At 39.2% G+C, this 26,209-nt stretch overlaps 1 protein-coding gene across 6 annotated transcripts in view; it reads right to left on the bottom strand.

Annotated features, from left to right (window-relative positions):
- Nucleotides 1-2,890: 2,890 nt before the first annotated feature.
- Nucleotides 2,891-26,209, bottom strand: part of GABRB3 (gamma-aminobutyric acid type A receptor beta3 subunit) — a 119,007-nt gene continuing 95,688 nt past the window's right edge. For all 6 annotated transcript variants that reach the window (XM_017818470.1, XM_017818475.1, XM_017818471.1 and 3 more), the window contains 3 exons: nucleotides 23,630-23,782; nucleotides 18,589-18,833; nucleotides 2,891-6,879 (listed from right to left, as the gene is read on the bottom strand). In XM_017818470.1, the coding sequence (XP_017673959.1) occupies nucleotides 6,529-6,879; nucleotides 18,589-18,833; nucleotides 23,630-23,782 (749 nt within the window). In that variant the 3' untranslated portion in view covers nucleotides 2,891-6,528. The remainder of the gene's footprint in view (nucleotides 6,880-18,588; nucleotides 18,834-23,629; nucleotides 23,783-26,209) is intronic.

Here is a 26,209-nt window from a genome sequence, read left to right on the forward strand (position 1 = left end):
GAGCACTTGCCCAAACAGTGCTCTGGGTCACGACCTGGGACTGTTCTCAGCTGAGTTGGGATGTCCATCAAAACCCTACAGCTGCTCAGCCAGGAAGAAAGACCTTTGAAAGCAAGTGGAGGACAAGTGCTTGACTCCAGCCTAGCTCTCAGTCTGCCTGCATGGGGAGATTTACTGCGTGCTGGTTCCTGCTCCTGCAGTTGTTTGTGCCTTTCACATTAAATACCTCCAAGGAAAAAAGACGCAAAGACTGTTGCTAGAAATTTTTAATACCTTTGCATTTATCTGCATTACTTGTGTTTTGGACTGCAAACTCTTTAAGAGCAGCCCTAGCCAGGAAATTTTGTACCAAATTGCTTCTGTCCCTGTAGATTAAATGTATAACCTGAAGCAAAATTTCAGCCTAGGTGAACGGAGAGAGGTTCTTAATTGCCTGACAGCCTGCAAATTCCCCTTTTCCTAGTAGTTTTCAAAGGATGGAAAAACAGATCCCTAGTGGCAGTGCTGGCATTTTAGGAGGAGGTGTGAAGCAGCAGATAGTTATTAGACTAATATAGCGTCTGATTTATGAGAGACTTTCTAACAAGCGGAAGATATAACGACACAGCTGAGCAAGTCAGCACTTGGCAGCACACGTCTGCAGGCTTGGGCTCTCCATAACCTGTAGATGGGTGATTAACCTAGTGCAGGAGTAATGTAAACTCTGATCTGTGATACGGATGAAGGATGGAGGAAATGCCCAGAAGAGTACTGCTGAACAGATTTAAAGGATTTAGAAAAACTCCCCATGCTCTGTCCCAGACTCCCAAGTACATTCATATAAAGAGCATCGGCACCTAGATATAAGTGCACTAACTCTTGAAGGCTAGAACATAAAGTGAAATATATTTAAATACAATATTAGAATGAATAACCTAAAGATTACCATGATGTATCACAGGCCAGAGTACACATGCTGTTTGCCCATGTGCCTTCTGACAGCCAGGATAACAGCTACTTTATCTCCAGTTTTTTGCAGCAGGAGCTGTAACAGCTGAAAGAACCCAACTGCTGGTGATAAGCTGGGGGATAATTCAGAGTTTAGCCTAAGGCTCCCTCTGGAGTTAAAGGAGAGAGATCGGTGCCTCCAAGAAGGGATTCAGAGCCAGGGTTGGAGTGACTTTGAGGAGCTGTCTAGAGAAAACTCAGAGAGGTGCTCTCCCTTCACCTCACTGGAGGTATGCCAGCGCAAGCACCACTTTCTAGGTTTTCCCTTGTTTCCATGGGAGAACAAAACTTGTTAATATATATTAGGCTGCAGTGCTGGAAAAAAGGCATACCACACAGAAGGTTGCAAAGGTAAGGGATATTGTCCAAAAAAATATTGTGCTTACTTAAGCATTACCTAAAGTTCAGTTAATTAGGCAATGATTTAAAATCTGGCTGATTTTATGGGCAGGTGTTTCTTCTTTTTGTACTATTACGTATCCTATCCACATGGGTTTATTTTTCAAGTATGACAAGTGGTGCCACTTGATGTTGGGTAAGCTGCCAAAGGGTTTGATTTTCAGAAGGTGTACATCTGAGTACACAAGTCAGGCTCTCATAATCTATAAGAAACACATAAATTAAACACCCAAAATCTGAAATAATTTTTGAAAAGCTCAGACCCTCTATCAGGAGGAGTTGGAAGGCACCTATGAGAGATTCTTTGTTAAAAACCAGTTCAGAGAAGCCTTGGGATTCCCATTGCTTCTAGTTTAGTTTTCAACTATCTGCCGTACCTCTACTAGCAGGGGGCACTTGCTGTAGTAGCAGCTGTGACCATAAAACCAACATCTGTGGAAATAGTCTTGATATTAACAGGATCATAACTATTTGAGGAAAAGAACCAATCATTTCTACTAAAAACTGAACTCCCTTGATGTAATGAGTAGTACTTAAGCAATCAGTCAATCTTTATCCATACATCATCTCTAAAATACACAAAGAAATGCATCTCTTATCATATATTCCAATCACAAAGCTAAGTTTGCTACATTGTTAATTTTTTGTACCTACAATGCAGGTTGGACTGGAAAAAATAAATCATAGATGTTACTTACGATCCAGGAAGCACTGCTAAAAGTGAGCAGAAATGTGCTGAAATCAGAAGAGCTTTCAAAGCCCATTACATCTATGGTGCTGAATATTTTATCTACTCCTAAAAGCTGTGACATATATAATTAGCTACTATGAGATTTAAGAAAGCATGTGGCAGCTTGTTCCTGCTTTCCAAATTTTCAAGGTATTTTTTTGTTTTGGGGAAAGGAATTGTAGAACTGATGATAAGGTGTCATTAAAAACCCCTCTTGGAATCTTGTCTGTATCCTAACTCCTAAAAAATAACTTACTAATATTTAGCAATAAGAAGTGTAATGAACACAATTAACAGTCCTGATACAATTAGCATACAGGAGAAAGTATCATGTTTGGTTTTTAAATATTTATTACTGATTACTGAAACAAATAAAAAAACACTGTCTTGTTTTGATATCAAAAACTCTTTTGCCTCCCAGGCAGAAGGAAACCAAGGACTTTTTCATATAAAGCACAGAACAAACTTTCTGCTCTTAACTGGCAATGTCCCAGTTTGAAGACAGATTGGTTAGCTATTAAGAATCTTGCTAAGTCAGGGGATGCAGTTTTTCCCTCTTCCTTGATCTACTGTGTAAAACATGAGGAAATATAATCATTTAATACTTAAAATATCTTCTGCTGCATGTGTAGTAATAAGAAAATTCTTTCTTTTTTTTTCTTATAAAATGTGTAAGACTAACCATTACATGATATTTAGCATGTAATTAAATTATAAAATTTAGCTAAGCAGTCATTACATTCCCTCCATCCCCAGAAAAAAGAAGCGCAAAAATTCATTAAATCCTTTTTAATAAATTAATATTCATTCATCAATATTTTCATAAAGCATCTCTTCATCATTCCATTTTACTATTCTTTTTCTTTCACTGCTGAAGAATACCAAAAATACATAGATGTGCCTTAAGCAAAAAGGACTGGGTTTTAGCTTATCTTTACAATGATATGAAATTTCTACTGTTTATTGACCCTTTGGGCTATAACAGATGATAGTTCCACTTTTCTTTTTTTTTTAAGCCTTTTACAAACAAATGATGTGTAAATGTTACTTATAGTAGTGTTGAGTTACAAAGGAGTTAATTAGCTATGAAATACATAACTCTGGTGTGATTTGATTAAAATTACCATTTTTAGTCTTTAAGCCATTTATGGTTAAAATAATATACTGCAGCTAGCACACAGGGATAAAAGCCAGAAAATGGGAGGTCAAGGCAAACACTGTTCTTAACACATGGGGGGGTTGTGTGTGTGTGTGTGCGCGTGTGTGTGCGTGTGTGTGTGTGTGTAAGAAGTCGTGCTGGGACTGAAGGAAGGGAATTGGCAAAAAAAGGCACAAAAATATGTGTGTAAGATGAAGTGCTAACCTTAAGTGAGATTTTCCTGGCTTTTTCAAGTCAAACCAAGGCTTGGATCTGTTCAAGGTTAAAGGTGTTTGTGTCCCATGGAACTCAACTAGACCAATGAATGCAAAATCTTGTGAAAAAAACGAAACACACGACTGCCCACTTTTTGCAACAAAAGACAAGGTGGGGAGTGCAGTCCCTGAAAGGGGCTGCAGTAACATCCTGCCCTCCACTTGTGTAAAGGGTAAGAGAGAGAGAGAGAGAGAGAGAGAGAGAGAGAGAGAGTCCTTGGAGACTCAGTTCTCTTGCCCATACAGGGTCTTGAAAAATCTACATTGTCTCTTTGCTCTGGCCAAACAGTAATTTTCCATCTGCTTGGAAATTCTGGTTGAAGCCACTGGAGAACTGATTTCAGTGGGATTTGGAGTATACATTTCTATCACAACCAAAAAAAAAATCACTTCTTATTGAAGATTTCTGCCTGACCACATGATTTCTTAAGGAGCTGGGGCTTGAATAAAAGAGAGAGCTGTCATTAAATCATGAGAGTAGGACCACTCTTCTTGAATCCCATTTTCAGGGTAGTTATTTAGGGCACTTACTGGAAGACTTGCTTGGAGATCATTTCAGTAGGGCAATTTTTCTAAAGGAAAGCCTACTATTTATAATTTTTATTAAAATCAGATCGTTTTTTTAAAATATATTTTGCTATTAAGATAAAAACTGGGGAAGGTTTTTCAACAATTCTATCTAATATGTACTTTGGGACAGTGTTAATTGTTAGTTACTTTGATTACAATGTTGACAATGATCTCTATAATCCCTTCACAGTTTGAAGAGCTATTAGAGAGCTTACAATACATTATGGTTTACCAATGGGACTTAATACTGAGGAGCTTTTAAACACCAAGTTTTTCTGCTCCAGCTATACAGGTTCCTTTGAGGCTCTTCATACTGTATAGCTGTCTGCAGATACAGTGCTTAGAAACTGCAGTTCCAGTCACTTTGCACCACTGCCAAGGATGCAGCAGGACTGCGGCGCTGATCCTGCCTACCCCGGCAGCTGGGGTTAAGATGACCACTTCCAGCTGGGGATCGCACGGCAGCTTCACTGCAAGGCAACTGTGTGGAGCCCAGTCATGCTCCCAGGTGGAACTGAAACACAGGCTTTGCAAACCAGGTTTATCTGTGCCGAATTTCAGTCCAGAGCAAAGTTTCACAGTTCAGCTGCAAACAGGGGTGGGAACAGTAATGGACTGTAATGGCAGCAACACAAGTATCATTGCTCTACTCACAGATAAATTAAGTACTAGTGAGAACACGGGTCGTTACAGAGCCAAGGCAGCCTTTTGAGTTTCATCCCTTTTTGGTGTTTTTGCTAGATGTGTATCCACACATATTTTCTCCCACAGAAGTCTCTAACTATTATCCAAAGCTCTCTGTCAAAAGATCCCATCGATGTCCAGAGGAATTTCACACGAAGAGAACTGGCAGGGCTAAGCCTGTATTCTGTTCTTTTAGATCTATTTATGCTACTGTATTTCTTGTTATTTGAGAATGTACATGATAGAAACACTGTTTACAAAAAATATATCTTCTTTTCTTTAGAAAGGTTTAGTTCTGATAAATAACAGATTAAGTTTACAGATCTGAAATTGGCATACCTTGACAACTACAATCTACTAGACTGAGAAAAGTTGGAATCCCTGTGAGGGAACAAATTGGGATGAAAACCAAAGGGGTCACATTTACATGAATGATATGTTAGAACATAGTTAATGCTGAAAAAAACACATACTCCTGTGATCTGTGATGGCAGCACACTACCTTGGTAAGTGTAGGTGTATATACTTTCAGTATATAAATAAAATATGAAAGTGCTCCATTACTGAATCAAAGTATTGGAAGTGCTCTATTTGCTGAACTCTAGAGAATAAAAAGTTATTACATCACAGAAACAAAAATATGACATAACATGCGGTCACAATAGCAAGCACAGGGAAGAAAAATATTGACAAAATATACTTATATGCATATTATGCAAATATATTTTACATTAACATACAATGTTATAAGAATGTTAAATATGAATGCGTGTTTAAAAAAGGCTACAGCTAGATGATTTCATGTTGAAATAAATAACCTGAGACATCTTCTATCCTTTCACTGGAATAACAATCTTTAAATCTATTGCAGATGTAGAACACATTGACAGTAGTTGAATTCTCAGCTAAATTATACTAAAAATGTGCTGTTCTCTTTCAAAATGACATGGCAGCTGGAACGAGTCCAAGGGAAGGAAAATGTGCTGTACATTTACAGTACTTACAGAAGATTCATTTCACTGCTGATGGACACTTAAAATGCTTGTTTGAAACATTATAAACCTGTATCTGTCTCCAAAGACCTACAACACTCCCATGATCAGTTTGCTTACTGCAGAAGAGAAAGCCAGAGATCATTAAAAATGATGCTCATTCAGAACTGGGAAAAAATGCATTATGATATATATGAACCCAAGAAATTTTAACAAAGAAAAATAAATCTGGCTTGATGAAATAGTTGATGGATCTGAAATATAAATAACTTATTTTAAACTTACCAGTGTAACTACTGCTTTATGATTGGTGTGTATGGCAGCATTTACAAATGATGTTACTAAATACTGACTTTATACATGATTACAACTGTTTGAAAATTTCTATGACAATCAAAGTTTTGTGGTGATAATATACAACACTTTCTCAAGGTTTGTTGCTTTGACAACACCTTCCTTTTGATTTAAAAAGTTCCTCTGAAGTGCATTCTATGTTGAAGTGTCCATAATCTCAGAATGAATGTGTTCATGTGTGTGTGCATACATATAATTTTGCTTTGCAGCATGTGCTTTAAAGTACACACAATTCTTTGCTACATGTATTCACACATACATGAGTATGGTCTACATAGTAAAAGTTCATATATATATTTTTTTATATATAAATATATATATATAAATATATATATAAACTCTGCAGGCAAGTAGTATTTCACTTGTTATAACTGAAGTCCTTTAAAAAAACTCAGTCATTCAGTTAACATAGTATAGCCAGTAAATTAAGTTGAAAAGAGAAAATGTGAATGGAAACACCATTCTTGACCATCTGTCAATGGCATTTACATCTGTTAGATCGGGAATTTTTATTTTCAGTTGCGAAGACCTTCTTCGTAAATGGCCCCTCCTGCTATGAGTGCCTGTTCTTTCTGAAGAACGCCTTCCAAAGCTTTCACGATGTGAGCTTTGTTTTCTGTACTGGATTCCTGAGTTGTCAAATGATATAGTTGAATTTCGGGCTTCCGTAACGCTGGTGGTGACCTCGTTGCTTGCCACCTCATTGTGAATTTCAAGCGATGTTAGCAGAATGTTTCCATGGGTGTCCACCTAGAGGGCAAAAATAGATAGAAAAATTCTTTCAAAAGACTTGACATCAATCAGCAGAATGCATGTGTATGTAAACCTCCAAACCTATACATGTTTTAAAAAATAATGTGTGAATTTTAAGCATGTACTTAAATACTTTTACAAACAGGGTTATCATCATACTACCAAACATACAGTACAAAAACGTAGTTGGCAAGCCCAACCATTTTCTTCTCCCTCTAAACCAGCCAAATTTAAAGGATGGTGTAGTTCAGTGAAACCTCTGTATTGGCGATATGGGGAGAGAGTAAGGAATGGATCCTCTCTCTGCTACAGTAGGAAATTAAATTAAATTAAACTGGACAAGCTTTTTATTTTTCTATCTGGGATCAAAAGCCAGGTAAAAGTAAGTGCCTGTGAAGTTTGCTAAAATCAAAAAACCAGTTCTGATGCACTGAACTCTTTGCATTTTACAATCACAGAGCTTATTTACAACTTATCTCCTAAGTTTTTCCTTCTAAAGTCATTTGCACAATTTTCCAATCGTGGCAATGCTTAACTGTGGGGCTTTTCTGCCTGGGTGAGGGATCTTAAAAAGCAATGAACTTAGACATAGAAGAAAGCTGCTCAACTGAGGAAATAGGTGGCATTCTTCCCTTCCACCTCCATATCCCAGAGGCAGTAAGTACAGTAAGTACAGGCGAATTTTCAGAATTAAGAAGGTTCTGATCATTTAGTCTTTACCAAACTCTGGGCCAGACTCTCCAGTCCTCCTGAGGAGCCAAAGAGGAGCAGCACAGAGTTGGGTACGGCTCCTTTGATTCATAAAAACTTCCAGTTCCTGCGAGTGGCACTAATGAGAAGTTCCAAACAATGCTGTCTTAGTATTCAGTAGCTTCAGTGGTGGGGCAGCACATTCCCTGTGCCCCACGCCCTGCATGCTGGAGGATGTGCAGACAATGCAACTGATGCAGGAATCAGCTCCAACTTTTCTGCAAGTTTTGGGGCAAGGAAAATGATGGCTGAAGGTAAAAGAAAGGCTCCGTGCTGGGTACTTTCAGACCGTTAACGCACGTGTGGTTCTGTTCAAGAGAATTTAGTTCTTCATGTCAGAAATAGATAGTGAATCATGGAATACAGGATAATTTCCAGTTTTACATATGCAATTTATTCATCCACAAGTCATCCTGCAATTAATACATTTTTCTAACCTGCCACATTATCTAGCTGTGTTAACTGTGTAGCAGTTGAACATTTCATCCTGGAAGCATCAAAAGTGGTTGTAAAAACAGACTATTGTCAGGGCCTTTTGAAGTTTGCACACTCATCTGATACCATGTCCTTTGCAAGCTTTGTGTGATGCATTAAAAGTATGCAGTTACGTGTCTATCCATATGCATTTAACTTTTTTCAGTCTTGTTAAAATTCTGTGAAATGGATATTTCTTTCATCTGTTATTGATGCTTTGGCTTATCTCTTCTCAGGGAAGACATTTATGATAGCATATCAGTAATGCTTTACCAAGCTGCTGGTAAATGGAAAAAAAATGTAAAATGCTATGAATGATATAGAGCAAGTAGAAAAAAAAATCCTAAGGTGTCTAAAAAATCCTACTGCTGTAGGCCATGGCATATTATGCTGATGAGTGCCTATAAACAAAAATAAGTTACATGAACCAAAATACTTTGGTGGAGAAGCCTCAGTGTTGATTAAAAAGAATTTATTTTCTCCATGGCAGAAACCCTTTGGGTACAAAAGTAAGAGACTGAGGTATGTAGAAAGGAGTTCATGCTGTTGAGTATGATCTGTAACCAGGGAATAATCAAAAGTGTAAAATATAGCCATGGATATCATCACTACTTATGGTGGTCTCTGAAAAAAAATTATTCGGTTTCCTGTTATTTTTTTCCACAAAGAGGACGAATTATGATCAGGATTTTTTTTTTACACAATGCGTAAAATATCTCCACAACCTGTATTTTCCTCATGAAGCTTAAAACTAAATCTCTCATCTGGACCCCCATGGTGTCACATGTCATCTCCCTTCCCACCTCCTCCTAGGTTTTGAGAAATGTCCTTCAGCTTTCTAAAAATGCCATAGCAGAGACCGTTTTGATGGGCTTCACCCTGAGAGCCCTGCTTTTCCCTTGCAGGTCTCTACTGCCTTTCCTTCCACCACCACATATGTCAACTGCTCTTTCCCTTAGGACTTCCTGATCTCTTCTTATTCTGTCTACTGCTACTTACACACAGGCATCAGCCCGTCCATGGGTACTTTGTCCTACATCAAGCCTGGATTGTTGTGAGCTGTCAGCTGAAAGCTTGTATTATGGAGGGTAGACTTACGTATTCAGGCTTCTCCTGCCCAAGGCATTAATTTCATTCCACTTACTTCCTTGCATTGCATAGCCTTCTTCACCTTATCTGCCAACTTTACATGCCACCCTAACATAGCTTCTGCTTTTGATATGCCAGTGATGCTGTCACTTTTCTCTGCTTGTCACTGCATCTAGAAATCAAACCGAAAGGTGGTCAAGAAAGTGGCAATGTTTGTGCAAATTCTTTGTCTGAAGATACCATTACGTCCTATGAAGCTCCATGATAGCATATATTTTCTCAAAATTTCAAATGAAACATATTTGGAAACATACTTTTGAAATGCATCTCCTTGTTAATGGAGCAATGGGCTTGCATGTCAAATACAAGGAAAGAGCAGATGGAGAGAAGAAGGGGTCTGCAGAAAGTAAATCAAGCTCTGGTCCACAGATACTTTTGAGATTTATTCCCTCAAATTGATTCCTTCAGAGGTTTTGGATAAACCATCTAAGGCCTCAACAACATTAGAGCACTATATGCTAATACTTTGTGACAATCTTAAGGCGATGTCTTGAAGTATGAATACTTAATGCATGGAGCATGTTAAAAAGTATTTGCACATAAACATGACTTCTGAATGATTTAAGTAACGATTTGAATTACTTTGACGAAGGTACACAAGCTCTCTCAACGAATAAAGAAGCAAACCAATAATGGCAGGGTATCCTGTGCAAGTCGACTCACGCTTGCCTGAATATACAGGGAAGGCAAAATCCTCTATGAGTGAACATGAGTGTTGCTCATTGGCTCCAGGGAAAATGTTACCCCAGGTATATACATTAAGAAAAGTAGCTGAACGGATTGCAGTCAGTCATGGCTACACATGAAAAACCAGGCCAATGTCTTTGATAAAACTTTAGTTTTACTCCTTAGAGTATAATTTTATCACCTGCCTCAAAAATATCACTGTGTACTGGAAATTCTCCCCAAAATGTTAACACAGGCTTTACTCTCAAACACTCTTATAAACTTGAGAAATGACATTGTGGATTTGGCCAATTTCCCCTCATTCCTTACCATCCTTCTTTAACCAAAATATTTTTCTTTTTTTGACTTCTCTGCCAACCTTGTGCTTCCATTCTTGTTGTAGCCTCCTTTCTGCCCACTGTAGCTCCACCTGAAGCCATTCCTTCCCATTTCCTCACTGTGGTCTCTTGTTGGTTCTCACATCTCCTCCCCAACACAAGCAAGGGCTGGTTGTTTCCATGGAGTGTTTCCCAGCGAGCTCATCAAAACAGATGAAAACAGCTGAGTACCAAATCATCAATTAATTCCCTGCTGAATCAGCATGGATATAAATATGCTAAAGTAGTGGCATTATTTCAGATTCAATTTTAATCAAATGCCATCCCTCTCACCCCTGAACAACTACAGCTCCTGCACCAGGGTGAAGTGACTGAATCTCACATCATTCCATTTGGAGGCTAACAAGCAGATTCACTTTTGAATGTTCACTATTTCTGAACTATACATACTACAGTACAAACGAAAAATTCGAAGAGTCCAGCACTCTAATGTCATTACAAAAAAATGACCGTAACCCACGTAACTGAAGCCAGAAAGAGAAGAATTTAGGTAACATTCACAACGAACCAGGTCCTTGCCCTTGGAGGAACATCACATCACCAACTGGATTGCGTGTTATAGGTCCAAAACTTTAACGCCCTTTAACATCTGGAAAGTCCTGAATTCTTAATTCTACCCAAGATCCAGGCTCATTTAGATGTTAGGTATTCTGTTTTTAAGAAATAAAATACAATAGCTGCTATTGAATACCTTTCACCAGTCAAGATGCTTGGAAAACTTCAGCTTTAATACCAATTTAATACCAATTTGAACACACTTTACTAGGGTCAGGAAACTACAGTAAGGCTTGATTTATTATTAGGTAGTGTCTGCATTGTTTCATGTTCATTTAGTTTTCTGTTTAATATTCCATAAATTTTAAGGAGCATGTTACAATAAAATCTCTTTTTCCTCGTAAGTCTTTCACTCTACTACACAAAAAGAAGAAGAGGAAACGTTGTGCTCAAACCCCATAGGTATGTTAAGTAGTTCATCAATCTCAAATTTTTAAATATCATGTAAACACTTCCCATCATGTGCAATATAAGTGCAAATAACATCATGAAAAGCTGTCTCTGTAGTTAGTCTTGAAGTATTTTACATCAAAATTAGTATTCAAGTACATACAGAATCACAGAATATTCTGAGTTAGAAGGCACCCACAAGTATCATCAAAGTCACACTCCCGGCACTGCACACAACAGCCCCAAGTGTGCCTGAGAGCACTGTCCAAACACTTCTTGAACTCAGACAGGCTTGGTGCTGTGACCACTTCCCTGGGGAGCCTGTTCCAGTGCCCAACCACCCTTTGGGTGAAAAACCTTTTCCTAACTTAAACCTCCCTTGCCACAGCTTCAGGTCATTACCTCGGATCCTGGCACTGGTCAAGAGAAAGAACAGATCAGTGCCTGCCCCTCTGTTTCCCCTCAAGAGGAAGTTGCAGACCATGATGAGGTCTCCCCTCAGACTCCTCTTCTCTAGGCTGAAAAGACCAAGTGACCTCAGCTGCTTCCCCTCAAGGTCCTTTGTAGTCTTCTCCGCCTTGGAGGGAGTCAATTTTGTATCCTCCCAATTTTGTATCATCTGCAAACATAGTATCCCTTCCAGTCCCGTGTCCAAGAGCACTAGTCTGCAGATGGAGCCCTGCGGAACCCCACTAGTGACTGGTCCCAGCCTGAAAGCAACCCCATTTACCCCTTTGTGCCCAATCTGTGAGCCAATTGCTCACGCACTGCATGATGTGTTTATCCAGCTGAATGATCGACATTTTGTCCAGAAGGATACTGTGAGAGCTGGTATCAAAAGCCTGACTGAAATCCAAAAGATTATATCAACTGGTTTTCCTTGATCATCATCCCACAAAATAGATCTCCACTTGAGATTATAATAAAATGGAAATTATTTTTGGTATAAATTGTAATCTAGGCTCCAGCTACCTGATTCTCACCTGATTTGCTCTGGTGCAAGTGTCAGGGGTTTTGCAAGGGGTAAACTATGTGATAGCAGTTTTCATTGTCTTTACTTATGCATAAATGGCTTTCCAATATGTAGAAGAGTATGCAATCAGGCTGCAAGTGTTACCTGTGCTTAAAGCTAAATTCATTGACCATATTATGTCCTGGTTATTTTAAAAATAACTTAATACTGCAAGTAAAACAAAAATTATACTGCTCTCCTTGAGTCTAAAAATTGATACTTCTCTCACTACCATTTAAATATATTGATATTAATTAATTACCACCAAAAAAATGAAAAAGATAATTATGTTCTATCAGCCTAGTAGATGAGCCCAGGACACCCAGCAGAACTGGGTATAGAAAGATCTTGAAAAACAAAGTATGAAGAAGAAAACTAATGAGGAACTTCCATATTATTATCACTGTGTACCGACTAATAATGAAGTTTGACAATTAACCTTGATGTATTAGAACAGAGGAAGAAAAGGAAATAAATGCATGGCCCTCCCTTGCCCTGTATTTCACATTGTCTGGACTCTTACAATTTCTGGGCTGTACTGTGAATTGCACATACAATCCTTCTTTTACTGTCTCGAGATTTGAACGATTCATACTTGTACTAAGTGGCTGCAAAACAAAATTAATACATGTATGATTCTCCCAGTGCACACTGAATGTCCCCATCATAAGCTACAGGATTGTTCCCACTTCTTCCCACAAGAACTGTGCTCATCACCCTTGACAGATATATTTCAAAATTTGGCACCTACTCATCACACTCATGTTTCAAAAATATCCCACTGCTCAAAACAGTAACCAAAAAAGTATCCAGGAAAGATGAAGATGCACAGGAGAATACTGCCAGCTTTGCTATTCTCATACTTCCCAATTTAAACTGAGTGATAATTCTGCCACAGCAGCCAAGATATTAATTTTCAGAAAAAAATCCCACCTATGAGAAGGGTTGCTACAATTAACAATTCTTTAAAAGTGCTAAGTAGATGTAAGTGCCCTGAGCCTCGATTCTCAGCAATGCCTGGCAGGAATCTGCTGCCTTGGCTGACAGCGGAGGTTTGAGCCAGGAATCTCCAGAGCTAAAAAAAACGTGCAGACACTGCCTGATGAGAAGGTCCTTTTTATAAAGGGTTATACATTGTTTTTGTTTAAAGGAAGCTCTTCCCACATGTCTAACAGCCACGGGGGGGGGGTTGAAACTTGAATGAGCTTGTGTGATAGTTACCCTCCTGATTGATATTCTGGGGCTGAAATTTTGGTCCCACCAAACTGAAAACGTAAATTGCCACAGCTCAAACTAAGAAGCATTATTTTTAGCAGGGGACTGGAACATATCACAACCTCTGTGGATTGGCCCAGAAGGAGCAATGTCCAAAACACATGCTCACCATCTGCTTATACCAGCAGCCTCTACCACAAGAGTGAAAAACAAGTGAGAATAGGATTGCCTTAGAGCTCCTCTCACGCTGATTTAGTTATAAATTAGGCTGTATCTGAGCCTTACTTAAAAGAAACAATTTATGTATCAAAACTGAAAGTTGTGAGAGCTAAAAATGAAGCCTGGATCTGCCAACACAAGCAAGAGAAACAGAACTGATTTGCAACAATGGTGATCAATTTTCAAGGGAAAACATTTTTAGAGGTCACCCTTTCTGACAGTTTCTCCACAATTTTAATTTCAGCATCAATACCATAGTCAGAAGAAATATTTTATGAAAAATCAAAATTCAGTTCTTCCTTTATCCTAGAGCTTACCCTCATATATGAAGTAGACTATCAAGGTTTTCAAAAAAGAGTTTTCAATCCCAAGCTGGTACATGTACGAACACTGGTTATACACACAAAAAAAGCAGCATTCTATGTTTGTCTCCAGTAACTATGGTTTACTGGGATAAGCTGGAACAGTTCAGTGAGGAATACTATTTACAGTACATTATCTGAAATAAAATGTGATGCAAAAGCAGTCAAAAGAAGAGATGGCTAAGTGTGAAATTTTCTTTGTAGTCAGCTGCTGATCCACAGATGAGTCATTCATAAAGGCTCACTCATATTTCATCTCATCAGCAGCTCTGAATTTTCTGAAACCTTTTCCAGATATTCAGTTTAGACAGACATACTTCAGTCATCATGCCACCTTCAGCAGTGCTACAATCAAGAATACAAGGTAGTTTTCCTCTCCCCACTGCTTTTCTTTGTCAACTCTGCAACATGAGGACACTGCTGTGCCATTTCCATGCTGCAGGAGCTCTTTCTTACACCTGGAGCTATTTGGCTTGTTGGCTTCAACACGAGGACAGAGCTGGACAGCAAACCATAATGGGAGCAGTGAAGCCAACAGGCCACTCAGCAGGAGCAGCTGGTGGAGCCCTCCTCAACACAGCAAGCCTTAGTGGTATGTATCAGGAATAATTCAGAGAGAACACCTAAAAGTCTGGCAGTGGTGTGGCACAACCATAGCAGTAGCAGCAGCAACATGGGGGGGGGCTGTGCCAGTTTTGGCTTTTCAAACCTGTAACTTCTGATGCAGGACTATGCAAATGCATGCATTAGAAAGAAGAGTTACCGAGCATGAAGAATGACTGCTTTGCAAAGTAATTATCAAATAAAACACAAACATACCCATATCTGTGGGTTTTGTGGTCTAGAAAATTTTTGTTACTAAAATGCCCCTTCTCTACAGTGAAATAAGACTAGGAAAGCAAGAAAAGCCCTTTTGCTACTGTAAGAGGAGTGTTTATAACCAATGCAAAGCACTGTGAGGGCTTCTATGGGGAAATGAACTCCATCTCAGCCTGACGCAATGCAAGAGACTGCTTCAGCAGCACTCTCAGTCTTGGGAACCATAAGAGCAAAGCTTAAACTCAGGGCCTGAGCACCAGAAAATATGTTGAGTTGCCTCTGCTCTGCTAGTGCTGCCTCCCAATACAAAACAAGTGATTTCCACAGCACCATAGCCCCTCCTGACTCAGGCTAAACCTGACAAAGCACAGAGTTGTCCTGTCACTACTCCCACAAGTTACAACATCTGATGTGGACAATAAATGGACTAATGTTTGTTTGTTTTTGTTTTCATTTGGTTTGATTTGGTTTATGTTTTGCTTTGTTTTTCCAGTGCCCTGAGCTAGCACTCTAAATCAGTGACAGGGAGCTCAAGCACATGGTTCAAATACAAGCAAATTCAATTGCTAAAACAAAACAACAACACAAATCAGTCCAAAATAGCAGTCGGAAATAAACTAATAATAATGCCTTCTTCCAGTTTTATATCTGAACCCTTTACAATCTTCTTTCCAGCACAGCATACACTTTGACAGCCATGAAATAGTGGTGACAGCTGCAAAGAGGGCTGCCTGCTTTTAGGCATTCTCTCTTTCTTTAAAAATGTCACTCAGCCCCAAATGACATGAGATTTTAAGTATTTCCCAGGATTAGAACCCTTCCCTTTCTGAATGAAATTACACTCCATGGAAGCCTGAAGCCTCACCAAAATCACAAACTCGATAATTTCACAGAACTTGCACAAAGTAATCTTCATCCATGGCTCTGAGCCACTCTTACTGCGCAGTATGCTCTCCAGTCTGTGAGCCCCTCCCAGAACATCAGCACCCAACTCCAAAGCAAGAAGCAAGCAACTGTTATTTCCAACAGATTCAGTGATTTGCAAGAGCCATCAAAGGAGAGATTGGAACTTAATCCCTCTTTACGGACCCTGAAGAGGTCTGAACCAAGGTTGCAGAGCTTTCAGATACTGTCTTCCATAGAAGTATGTTCAAAACTCTATCATAACCATCTGTCCTGCTACATCCATGGATATTTGTACATCATGGTGTGTGGTGGGCATGATCCAGAAGCATGGAAACCATTTTCATTTTCCTGCTTCAGGACTCCAGTGTCTTGAAGCCCTGGTAAACTTTAAAGTAGATCTGCTAGATGCATTTTCCCTGAGATGCTCATACTGAAATCAGTGGGACCTCTTACCTGTTCTGACCAAATGCCTCTGCTTTGCATTTGCCAGTGTTTCTGAAATGCGAAATTCAAATCTGACATCCTACATCCACTGAATCTGCATGTTCTGTCTATGCTTTGTTTCAAAGATTTCTTTCTGTTTGTTCCTGTTGCATGCTGGCACTGCTTCTCTAAAGGCACTGAATCCAGTAACTGCAACAAAGCTGTGTTCACTTTACCAGCTGAGGCCTCGGGACAGAATGTTTTCTACACAGAATGGGACCATACTTCATTGTTTATCCTGTGTCATTTGAACAGTAAATATTCACAGTCAGTATGAGTACATATGGTTCTACAAAGCATACAGAGTTCCCTTTCGCAGCTGGGACTCCAAGGGACAAAGTAACACACTCTTCTTTCAACTCTGGTGTACTGAATTTGTATCTTTATTTCATAGAATCACAGAATCGCTTAGGTAGATAAAGACCCCTAAGGCCATCGAGTCCGACTGTTAACCCAGCACTGCCATGTTAACCACTAAACCATGTCCCCAAGTGCCACTTCCATACACCCTCTGAACACTTCCAGGGATGGTGATTCCACCACTTCCTGGGGCAGCCTGTTCCAATGCCTGACTCCCTTTTCTGTGAATAAATGTTTCCTAGTATACAGTCTAATCCTCCCCGGTGCAACTTGAGGCCATTAGTTCTCATCCTGTCACTTGTCATGTTGGAGAAGAGACTGACCCCCACTGACTCCTACCACATTACAGCCATGTCTCTAAGTGCCACATCCGTATGTCTTTAAGTATCTCCAGGGATGGTGATTCAATACTTCCCTGGGCAGCCTGTTTCAGTGTTTGACAACCGTTTCTGTGAAGAAATTTTTCATTCACGCACAGTTGATATTAAACCAGCAGAAAAATCAGAACAGTTCATGATATTGCTTAGCATGGTCCAGAAACAAAAGAAAAGGTTGTAAGTCAAAAGCAAGGCAAAAAAAAGGGTTGATACATGCTACGAGCAGATCCAGCATATAAAGTGCTATGAACTGGGTATGAAAAGCTATATTTTCATTAGTTAAGATTGTGATTACTTTGACAATACAGATGAATTGATCTCAAGATAGAAGAGCCATCAGACATGGGGTGATATCGGGCCCATTAACAAGTCTTGTACTGAATTATGTAAATCATTTAAATGGATGAGATTCACCAGATGGTTTCCACCAGGAGATCTGAACCTTAGTGCATACACCTGCATTACCTGCTTGCAGCTAAAATCTTTTCCATATCTTTCAAATCTGATATGCTTTTATTTCCCCATCTGTATTTTTTTATTATTATGACTACTTATTTTTCCAGGAAAGGGAGTTCATTCTTTCTGATATCTTAGTTCTAAGCAGCGTTGCCAATGTGATGAGAATTTGATTTCATAATATAGTGGACAAAAATGTGTTTATTGGTTCAGAATTTTTTCACAGATATGAGTGCTGATAATTAGGTGTAGTTCTGCATTAAATTTACTATAGCAGACAGAATCATTAGGGTGAAAAAATATAGCTTGAAATTACTTTTATGATACTGGTTTTGATAAAGAGGTAGTAGTTTAGTCCCTGAGTCCCTTACTCAACAGAACTGAATAAGAAAGCCTCACTGGGAGTATTTTAGTCTAAAAAAAAATGTTCTATTCAAACTGACATGGCTTGTTAACATCATAGACTATTAAATACCTTGAATTTTTCTTCCAGAGATAAAAAAAAAGGTATTCACTGGATGAAGTAATACCCCAGGCAAGGAAATAGGCTGGAGTGTAATCAGCACTGACCTTGCCAATACCATGCTTCAGAAATCAGTCTGAAAGTTTCTCTAGGACTTATACTTTTCTGTTGGTCTTAAATAGCAGCAGATGACAGTGCTGCACACAACGTTCAACTATGCTGGCCAATTAATTATCATGGCAGAACTAATCCTTTATCTGTTTTCTCCCATGGTAAATGCATCTGCTCTAACTCAAGTGAGAAAAAGTGTGCTCAGATCTTGGATTCCCCCATGTAGGTACTTCAAATCACAGTTAGATTATACTTGATTTAGACAAATAAATGCCTTTGGAGACCTGAGCCTTTATTTTCAGGCTAGCTGCACTCCCACTGTCTTCTTACAGTTACTTGTCATACAGATCATACTAACTTCCATGTCTATATACCTAAATGTATTCTTCTATGTTGGTTCTTGAAACTAAAAATGCCAACGTTTGTCCACAAAAAGAAAATGTGGTTGGGGATGTTTTTAAGGAGCCTGTTTGGTTTATTTCATGCCCACAGTCTTCATAATAAAAGAATAAAGACAATATATATAGATTAAGAAACCTACCCGGCTGCCTTCAAATCTTGAGCGATCATTGTTTGCCTTTGTTGTTTTTTCTGCAAGTTTCTTCTGCCTTTGAGGGCCTTTCCCAAAGAAAATATAGTTGACAAAGGCGTATTCAAGTAAGGCCAAGAAGACAAACACAAAACAGCCCATGAGATACATGTCAATGGCTTTAACATATGGAATTTTAGGCAAAGTCTCTCGCAGGTGAGTGTTGATTGTTGTCATTGTCAGCACAGTTGTAATTCCTACACAAAGAAAAAAAGAGCATGTCTTACAACTCCAAGCATACCATGCTTCAGTTTTACTTTCCTTCTTGACAAATATGCCTTGTCAGTGTGAAGAAGCTTAAAAATTTGTGAAAGATATCCTGCACGTAACATTACTGCAAATGAAAGCAAAATTAAAGCTTGATGTATTATTATTCTGTTACAATTATTTCCTTCATGTGATCAGGGGGAACAGCTAACAAGGGGGTCCGGCACCCTTGCTGTGAGTTAAGGTAACTTCATGGAAGCCAGTCTAGGTGTACTGGAAATCTCTTCCATGAAGCCAAACAGGAAGAGTGTTCATACAGATGGTGTAAGGCTTCTCCCAACACAGATTTAAATTTCTAAGAGTTAAAACAGCTGGTTGACCTTGGCTCTGTAAGGCCCCCCCTTTAGCAGATAGAGAGAAATAGGCACCTTTCTAGAGCAGTTTATCCCTTCTATTTTAGGCATCTATTTCTGGAAGGACAATATATAAGTGGAATTTGACGAGCAGTTTGGAGCAGTAGGCTAGTTACATAGAAAGAAGCGAGGTGAGCAGTGAGAGGCAGACAGGTATGTGCATTTGTGGAAAGAAAAAGGAATAACAGCAGCATTTTTATAGTGACCAACTGGACAGTAATAAAATATCCAGAACAATCTGTGAGGTTTTTCAAACCTCCAGTTATTTATCTAAGGATGCACATAGCACCTGAAAATATATTACAGAGCACTGTTTTGAAAATCTGGAAAGAAAAGCGAATTTATTGTCAGTCTGCCTGAATTCACAATAAACTGCATGATCTGTATCTCTGCTGGAAATTTTATGGGAATCACAAATCACAGGTTGCTGAAAACACTGATTTGTGGAATAAGTCTACATTTCAAGGCAAGCCATTCTATTAGGTTCCCTCCATTACTATTTTCACTGATTCCATAATTATACCATCAGTTTGTAAGTAATCACTAAAATGCAGGCAGAACAAAAATAAAGGATGAAAGAAAATTGCTACCATATAATAAAGCACAGCTTCTTTTACCTGAAGAGACAGAAATAAAGACAATACAACTCAAAATCAAGCTGTCAGTGTAAATAGTGTCACTCCAGCGAACTGTTGTAGTACCCTATGAGATTCTGTAACATATATTTTGTATATTTAGTAGGTCAGCATCATGTGGTTTTCAGTGCTTTTCCTCCAAGCTGTGAAACAAGTGTGCATTGATGTCAGATGTTTGCTGATCCAGAAGATTAAGCACAATGAACAGAAAGGTGGCTATCACTAACCAAAGGGAAATATATTCCCTGGGAGATCCTGAAACCCTGCAGGCAAATGTCCTTCTGAAGATCAATAATTTATTTTAAAACACAGCATCCCTTATGATAAAAAAATAAGATAATCCTGTGATTACAGCCCTTCCTATAAGTGAGAAATCTAGAGATTATTTTTCTCCTCACTCAAAGGACTCCATTTAGAAACTTCTAAAGCTAACTAGCAAAAAGTTGAGAGTGCAGAATTGATAGGTTTGAACATTTCTCTTGACATGAGCCCTGTATCAGTATCTACCTGCAGTGTCCATAGCACACAGTCTCTGGAATGAGCTGACCTTTGCTCCATACCTCGGCTCCACTCTAGAGGCAACTATTTGGTTCAGAGCACCAAGGGACCAGGGACAGGAGCAAAACATGGAAGTGCACGAACCAGAATCAGGTTCTTGCAGAGAATACAGGCTTCCTGTAGGGGTTGAGTAAAGCTTGTCTCTGTGTCCCAAGAATTGCACAGGGAATGCTTCCTCTAACAAATACCTAGGCCAGCAGGTATACCTTCTCTGTAATGCACTTTTCAGAGCCAGCTACATACATCCAAAGGTGCTGTATTGCCTTTAATACACTTCATATCAGCTTCACACTTATAAGGGGGGCTACACAAACAACCTAGGATAAGACCCATGGTACTGAACTTTATTATACAAACATCACAGACATAATCATCAATGCACTAATTGTTTTTCAGAAGAAACCATTAGATGGATTTTCATCCTCTCAAAAGGACTATCAATCAAAAATAGAACATTTGGTCTCCTGAGCTTGCCTTGTACTCTCTGACTTTTGTTCTAATAGTTGTCTTACAGTACTTGATGAACTTGTGCTACACAGAAATTGGCCACAGGAGACAGTCCTGTTCCTTAAACAAGGAAAAAAATCTTAGGAACCTATTATAGAAGGGCATGGAGTGTCACTTTGTTTGGTAACTTCTGTCTAACCATCTGTTCTCTGCAGTTCTGGCCAATATGTAAAATCTAGATGCTAACTGATGTGTTTGAAGTGCTCCCCTCACTTGGTCATAGTGTCTCCAGTGGAACTCTGGTATCCAGTTCATTTATGAATATATCAGAGATGTTTGGACTGTATGTCCCACTTCCTATTAAGCTACTACTTAGCTGCAAGCTGCTGAACACACTCGACCTGCTGAGTGTGTCATGCCAGATTGTATCATGCCCATACAAGCCCAGCTAATCCACAGTATCTGCATTAACTGCAGTTAACCTAAAATATCTTCAGCTACCCAAGTTCAGATGCTAGGACGTAATATGATGAAGCACAGAGATATAGCTGTCTACCCTGCCTGCTTTGGTCTGTGGCACCTTGGGAGGTATGGGGTACAGAAATGGGAAATCATATAGGCATGGGTAGGATTCTGGGTTTGCTATGGTACATTACAGAAAAAGAAGGGAACTAGGGAATATCTTCCTGTTTTAAGAAAATAAAAGAGTACTTCAGGAAGTTAGCACAGACTTAGTGACAAGCTCTGGGTAGGAAGAATGTGCTATTGGGAAGCACAGAATCTGGGACAACATGAGAGGCAGCAGTATTCATAAGGATTTATACATCCATTTAATCTTCCTTAGCTATAGCTATGCTTGAGTATGCTTCTGTAAAAGATTAAGTATTTGCTGTGAGATATTGTCATAGAATCTGTAGTGGTTCTGGCCAGGACAGGGTTAATTTCTGCAGTAGCCAGGAGGGGGCATGGCTAGGACCAGAAGGTTATTCTATACCACTCACTGCTGGGGGGGGGGGAGGGATTCTTTTTCCAGAAGGAAGGGCTCTCTCTGGGTTGAGGTGGGGTGGGTGCAGTTGGGTCACGAGTTCCCCAGTGAGCATTTTTGCATATGAATCAATCTCTCTTTGTACACTTTTGTTATTAATATTGTTGCTGTTGTTAATTTTATTTTCTCATTGCTGTTTTTATCTCAACCCATGATCTTTGCCTTCTGTGCCTCCAGTTCTTCTCTCCAGCCATCCACAGTGAAGGAGGAGGCAGAATTGAGCAGCATCATGGTTTTCGTGGTAGCACTAAATTGGAGAACACCATTCCTAAACCATAACAGAATCACCAAATGGTTTGGCTTAGAAGGGACCTTAAAGACCACCTAATTCCAACCCTGCTGTCACGGGCAGGGACACCTTTCATTAGATCAGGTTGCTCAAACACACTTCCAACATGGCCTTGAACACTTCCACTACTTTTCTGGGCAACCTGTTCCAGTACCTCACCACCCTCACAGTCAAGAATACCCTCCTAATTTAAATCTACTCTCTTTCAGCCTGAAGACATTCCCCCTTGTCCTATCACTACATGACCTGGTACAAAGACTCTCCCCAGCCCTCTTGTAGGCCCCCTTCACGTACTGAAAGGTGCCATAAGGCCTCTCTGGAGCCTTCTGTTCTCCAAGCTAAACAAACCCAGCTCTCTTGGCCTGCCTGGAGAGGTGCTCCAGTCCCTTGATCATCTCTGTGTCCCTCTGGACTCACTTCAACAAGTCCACAACCATCTTATGCTGGGGATCCCAGAGTCTGATGCAGTACTCCAGGTAGGGTCTCATAAGAGTGGAGCAGAAGGACAGAATCACCTTCCTCAAACCTGCTGGCCACACTGCTTTTGATGGGCCCAGGATACAAGTGGCTTTGGGGATTGCAAGTGCACATTGTAGGGTCATGTCAAGCTTCTCATCAACCAACACCACCAAGCCTTTCTCCTTAGGGCTGCTCTCAATCCATTCTCCCCCCAGCCTGTACTTGTGTTTGGGATTTCCTGACCCACATGCAGGACCATTGACTTGGCCTTGTTGAACTTCATGTGGGTCCACCCCTCAAGCTTGTCAAAGTCCCTCTGGATAGCATGTCAACAGCACAATTTTCTAGTCACCTTCCCTTATTTAAAGGATCCTTTGATCTGAAAAGGTCTTGGACAGGGATCACCAACCTGTACCAAATCCATGTTTTTCTGTCATGAGATAAATGGCATTTTAGGCTTCATAAACACGCACTTAACCCACCATTTATTCTGAGGGTTAGCTGGAGTGTTATAGATGATGTGCCCCTGTGTGCTGAACTAGCAATGGTTCTTGAAGTCTGTTCCTGCCAGCATCAGTTAAAAAACCCAGGACCTCAGGAAGAGGCTTGGAGCCATATTTGTCTTCCCACGCTGAGTTGGACTACAAGCCCACGCTTGACTGTGGGGCTGGTCTCCTAGATGAAGTTACTGACAACAACATTAACTTTGATGAGAACAAGTCTAGGACCTGTACGAGCAGCTCATGTCAAGAGATTTAGTGGTAGCTTCATTCTTGCATGCAGAGGAAAACATCACTTTTGAAGCAATACTGGATGACATGATTTTGACGTAAATTATTCTGGAATATCAAAACACTGACATCACACTGTAGTTTTTAGCAACCTCTGAAGGCTACATTCAGTATGGCATTTTAATATCCCACTCATTCTTAGCACATACCAAGGGCAACTCTTGCTGCTGATGCATCATAATTGATCCAGAATGACACCCATGATAAAATGGTAATCAGTATGGAGGGCATGTAGGTTTGAAGAATAAAGTATCCAATATTTCTCTTCAACCTGAAGCTCAGTGAGAGTCTTGGATAGGCACCTGAGGAAAGAGAGGGGAAAACAGCATTTTTTTTATACTGAAGAAAAGACACTTGTGGATAGTTGCCTTCAGTTTCTGCAGAAACTAAAGCATGCACATTTTATGAGTTAATATGACATCTGCAGAACACTACGGAAAACACCTTCACTGTATTACTCACTGGCATTAAAAGAAGCTTTTCAGTGAATATAGTGATGTCCAAGTAATTTGTATTTGGGAAGACACAGAGTAAGTTACTTTGGATTACTGAACAGATGGGTGAGCACTGGTTAGTTTTTAAAAACGAATGTTTAGGTCTCCAAGTAAAATGCTTATCCAAGTACAGTTTTCTGTATAGCATTTATATTGAGAGGATTAGTAATGTGCATACTTTTTTATTTACAGTGAAGAGTTCATGAGATGAGACTTCTTAATTACATTTGAACTATGAGAAACATGCTACATGTGGTGTTAAAAATAAATTGTAATGAATCCCAGTGAGGAAAAGACTTCAGACCAGATCCTCTAACATCCATGAGAGCCAGACAGAATTTTTCTTCCAAAAATATTTCAAGCAAAAAAAAGTTGAATTTATATGTGTGCGTGTGTGTACATACAGGATTCATGGATTGTTACAAATGGAGCAAATAAATAATGAAAAAATAAGAGCCTCAATGTCAATGCTTCAAACAAAACATCTTATTACTTAACTTCAAATTGGTGTACATCAAACTTGATGTTAATCTTACTGAATATATTTTATATATTTAGAAATCTCAAACGGTTAAAAAAAATTGTGATTTCTTTCACCCAATGCTAAGATGATTAAATCTGAGTACAGCTGTATAAGAAACAGGTAGTCATTCACACAACATTAGCTTCATGATTTCAGTGTTTGCACTACCAGTCTTAGCTATGATACTTCTAACAGCTCATCTAAAAGATCTAGTTAGTCAACATTCTAAAACACATTTCAGCACATGTTGAGAACCCAACTAGATATTAGATCAGTTCCCACCCATTCTAATGCAAATTATGAGCAAGATATGAAAGATTACACCTAGAGACAAATTAAAAATTACAAACTTCTCTTTAAATTATGTTTATATGCTTGTATATGAGCTTAAGAAATTGTAATTTGCCCATATACACAAGAATGATGGATTTCCTAAGAGAGAAAGAAGGAAAAGAAAATTGTAGATTTCTCTTCATCACATTCCTGATAGTTTGGTATACTTCGAGCCATACTACAGAAAAAATGCTATACTGTTTCTAGGCAGCAGAAGCATCTAGAGACTATCAAACTTGTGTAAATATCCTTAACTGTTTCATCAAACAATCTCAGCACAACTATCACTGGGAAAAGAAATATCTGGTAGATGTATCTGATTGCTATGATTACTTCAATCAGTAATAATTTTTTCCAGGATGAAATTTCTTCTAGTGTCACCCAGAGAAGTATACTTGGTGGAGTCAGAAGAAGGTATTTCATCACAAAAATCAGACTAAGGTTTTCTGATAAAGCAGTCAACACAATTTCCAGCAAAGAATAATTTATACTGCAGCTTGCTTAATATCTTCATTTCCCAATGAAAAATGTTTCATTTCAAAAAACAAGTTCTCTCATTGAAACCAGGCCTTCTATTTTTTGTTACCAGAGTTTAACTTTTTCATTGAGCTTCTTATGAAAAGGTTACCATGGCCTTGTGTCTGCAGACTATGTAAATAAAACAGGAGCATACCCTGCCATCATGAAATACATTAAAAATGCAGTAGACCCGATCACCTTCTTTCAATAAGAGTAGAGCACCAGAAAGAAATCTTCATAAAACTCTGTTGACAAAAATTATTTCATATAATACACCACTCACACAAAATCTCCCATAAAATACTTATTCTATGATTAAATAGTATGAACTGAGTCACTGAATCATAGCATCTTTTTGGGTTGCTCGAGAGCCAAGGACCCTGGATGCATTGGGTAAATTCAGAGAAAGAAGAAATTTGCCATTGATAAAGCACAGAAAATGGTGTAGGTGAAAGAGGTGTGTGTCAACAGTGGAGAGAAGTAACGTGTCACGTATGTCAGTAATGTTCAGTAACAAAATCCCAAACTGAGAAACAGTATAATGGAGTGAACTTTGGACATTTATCTTGAATGCTTCACCTGTGACCATTATCCATTACCTCATGACCATCTCTGCTTAATTAAGTAAACTAGTGAGACCTGACCTTAAAGGTGGATTCCACAGCTGGTCTCAAGGCCAGAGATGTCAACATAAAGATGTTTGAAGCACCACATTCTTTGTCCTGAAGCTAGAACCCTACGAACTATACCCAGGGCCAGGGCTGTCAGTGCTTTCTGTTCTCCTGCTCTAGAGTTGGACCAGACTGTAACAGAGAGATTCAGTTGTGAGTCTGACTGTGCACTGGTCCTTTTGAGGTGCC

Source organism: Lepidothrix coronata, unplaced genomic scaffold (genome assembly GCF_001604755.1).
Source record: "Lepidothrix coronata isolate B3197 unplaced genomic scaffold, Lepidothrix_coronata-1.0 Scaffold68, whole genome shotgun sequence".
Lineage (NCBI taxonomy): Eukaryota > Metazoa > Chordata > Aves > Passeriformes > Pipridae > Lepidothrix > Lepidothrix coronata.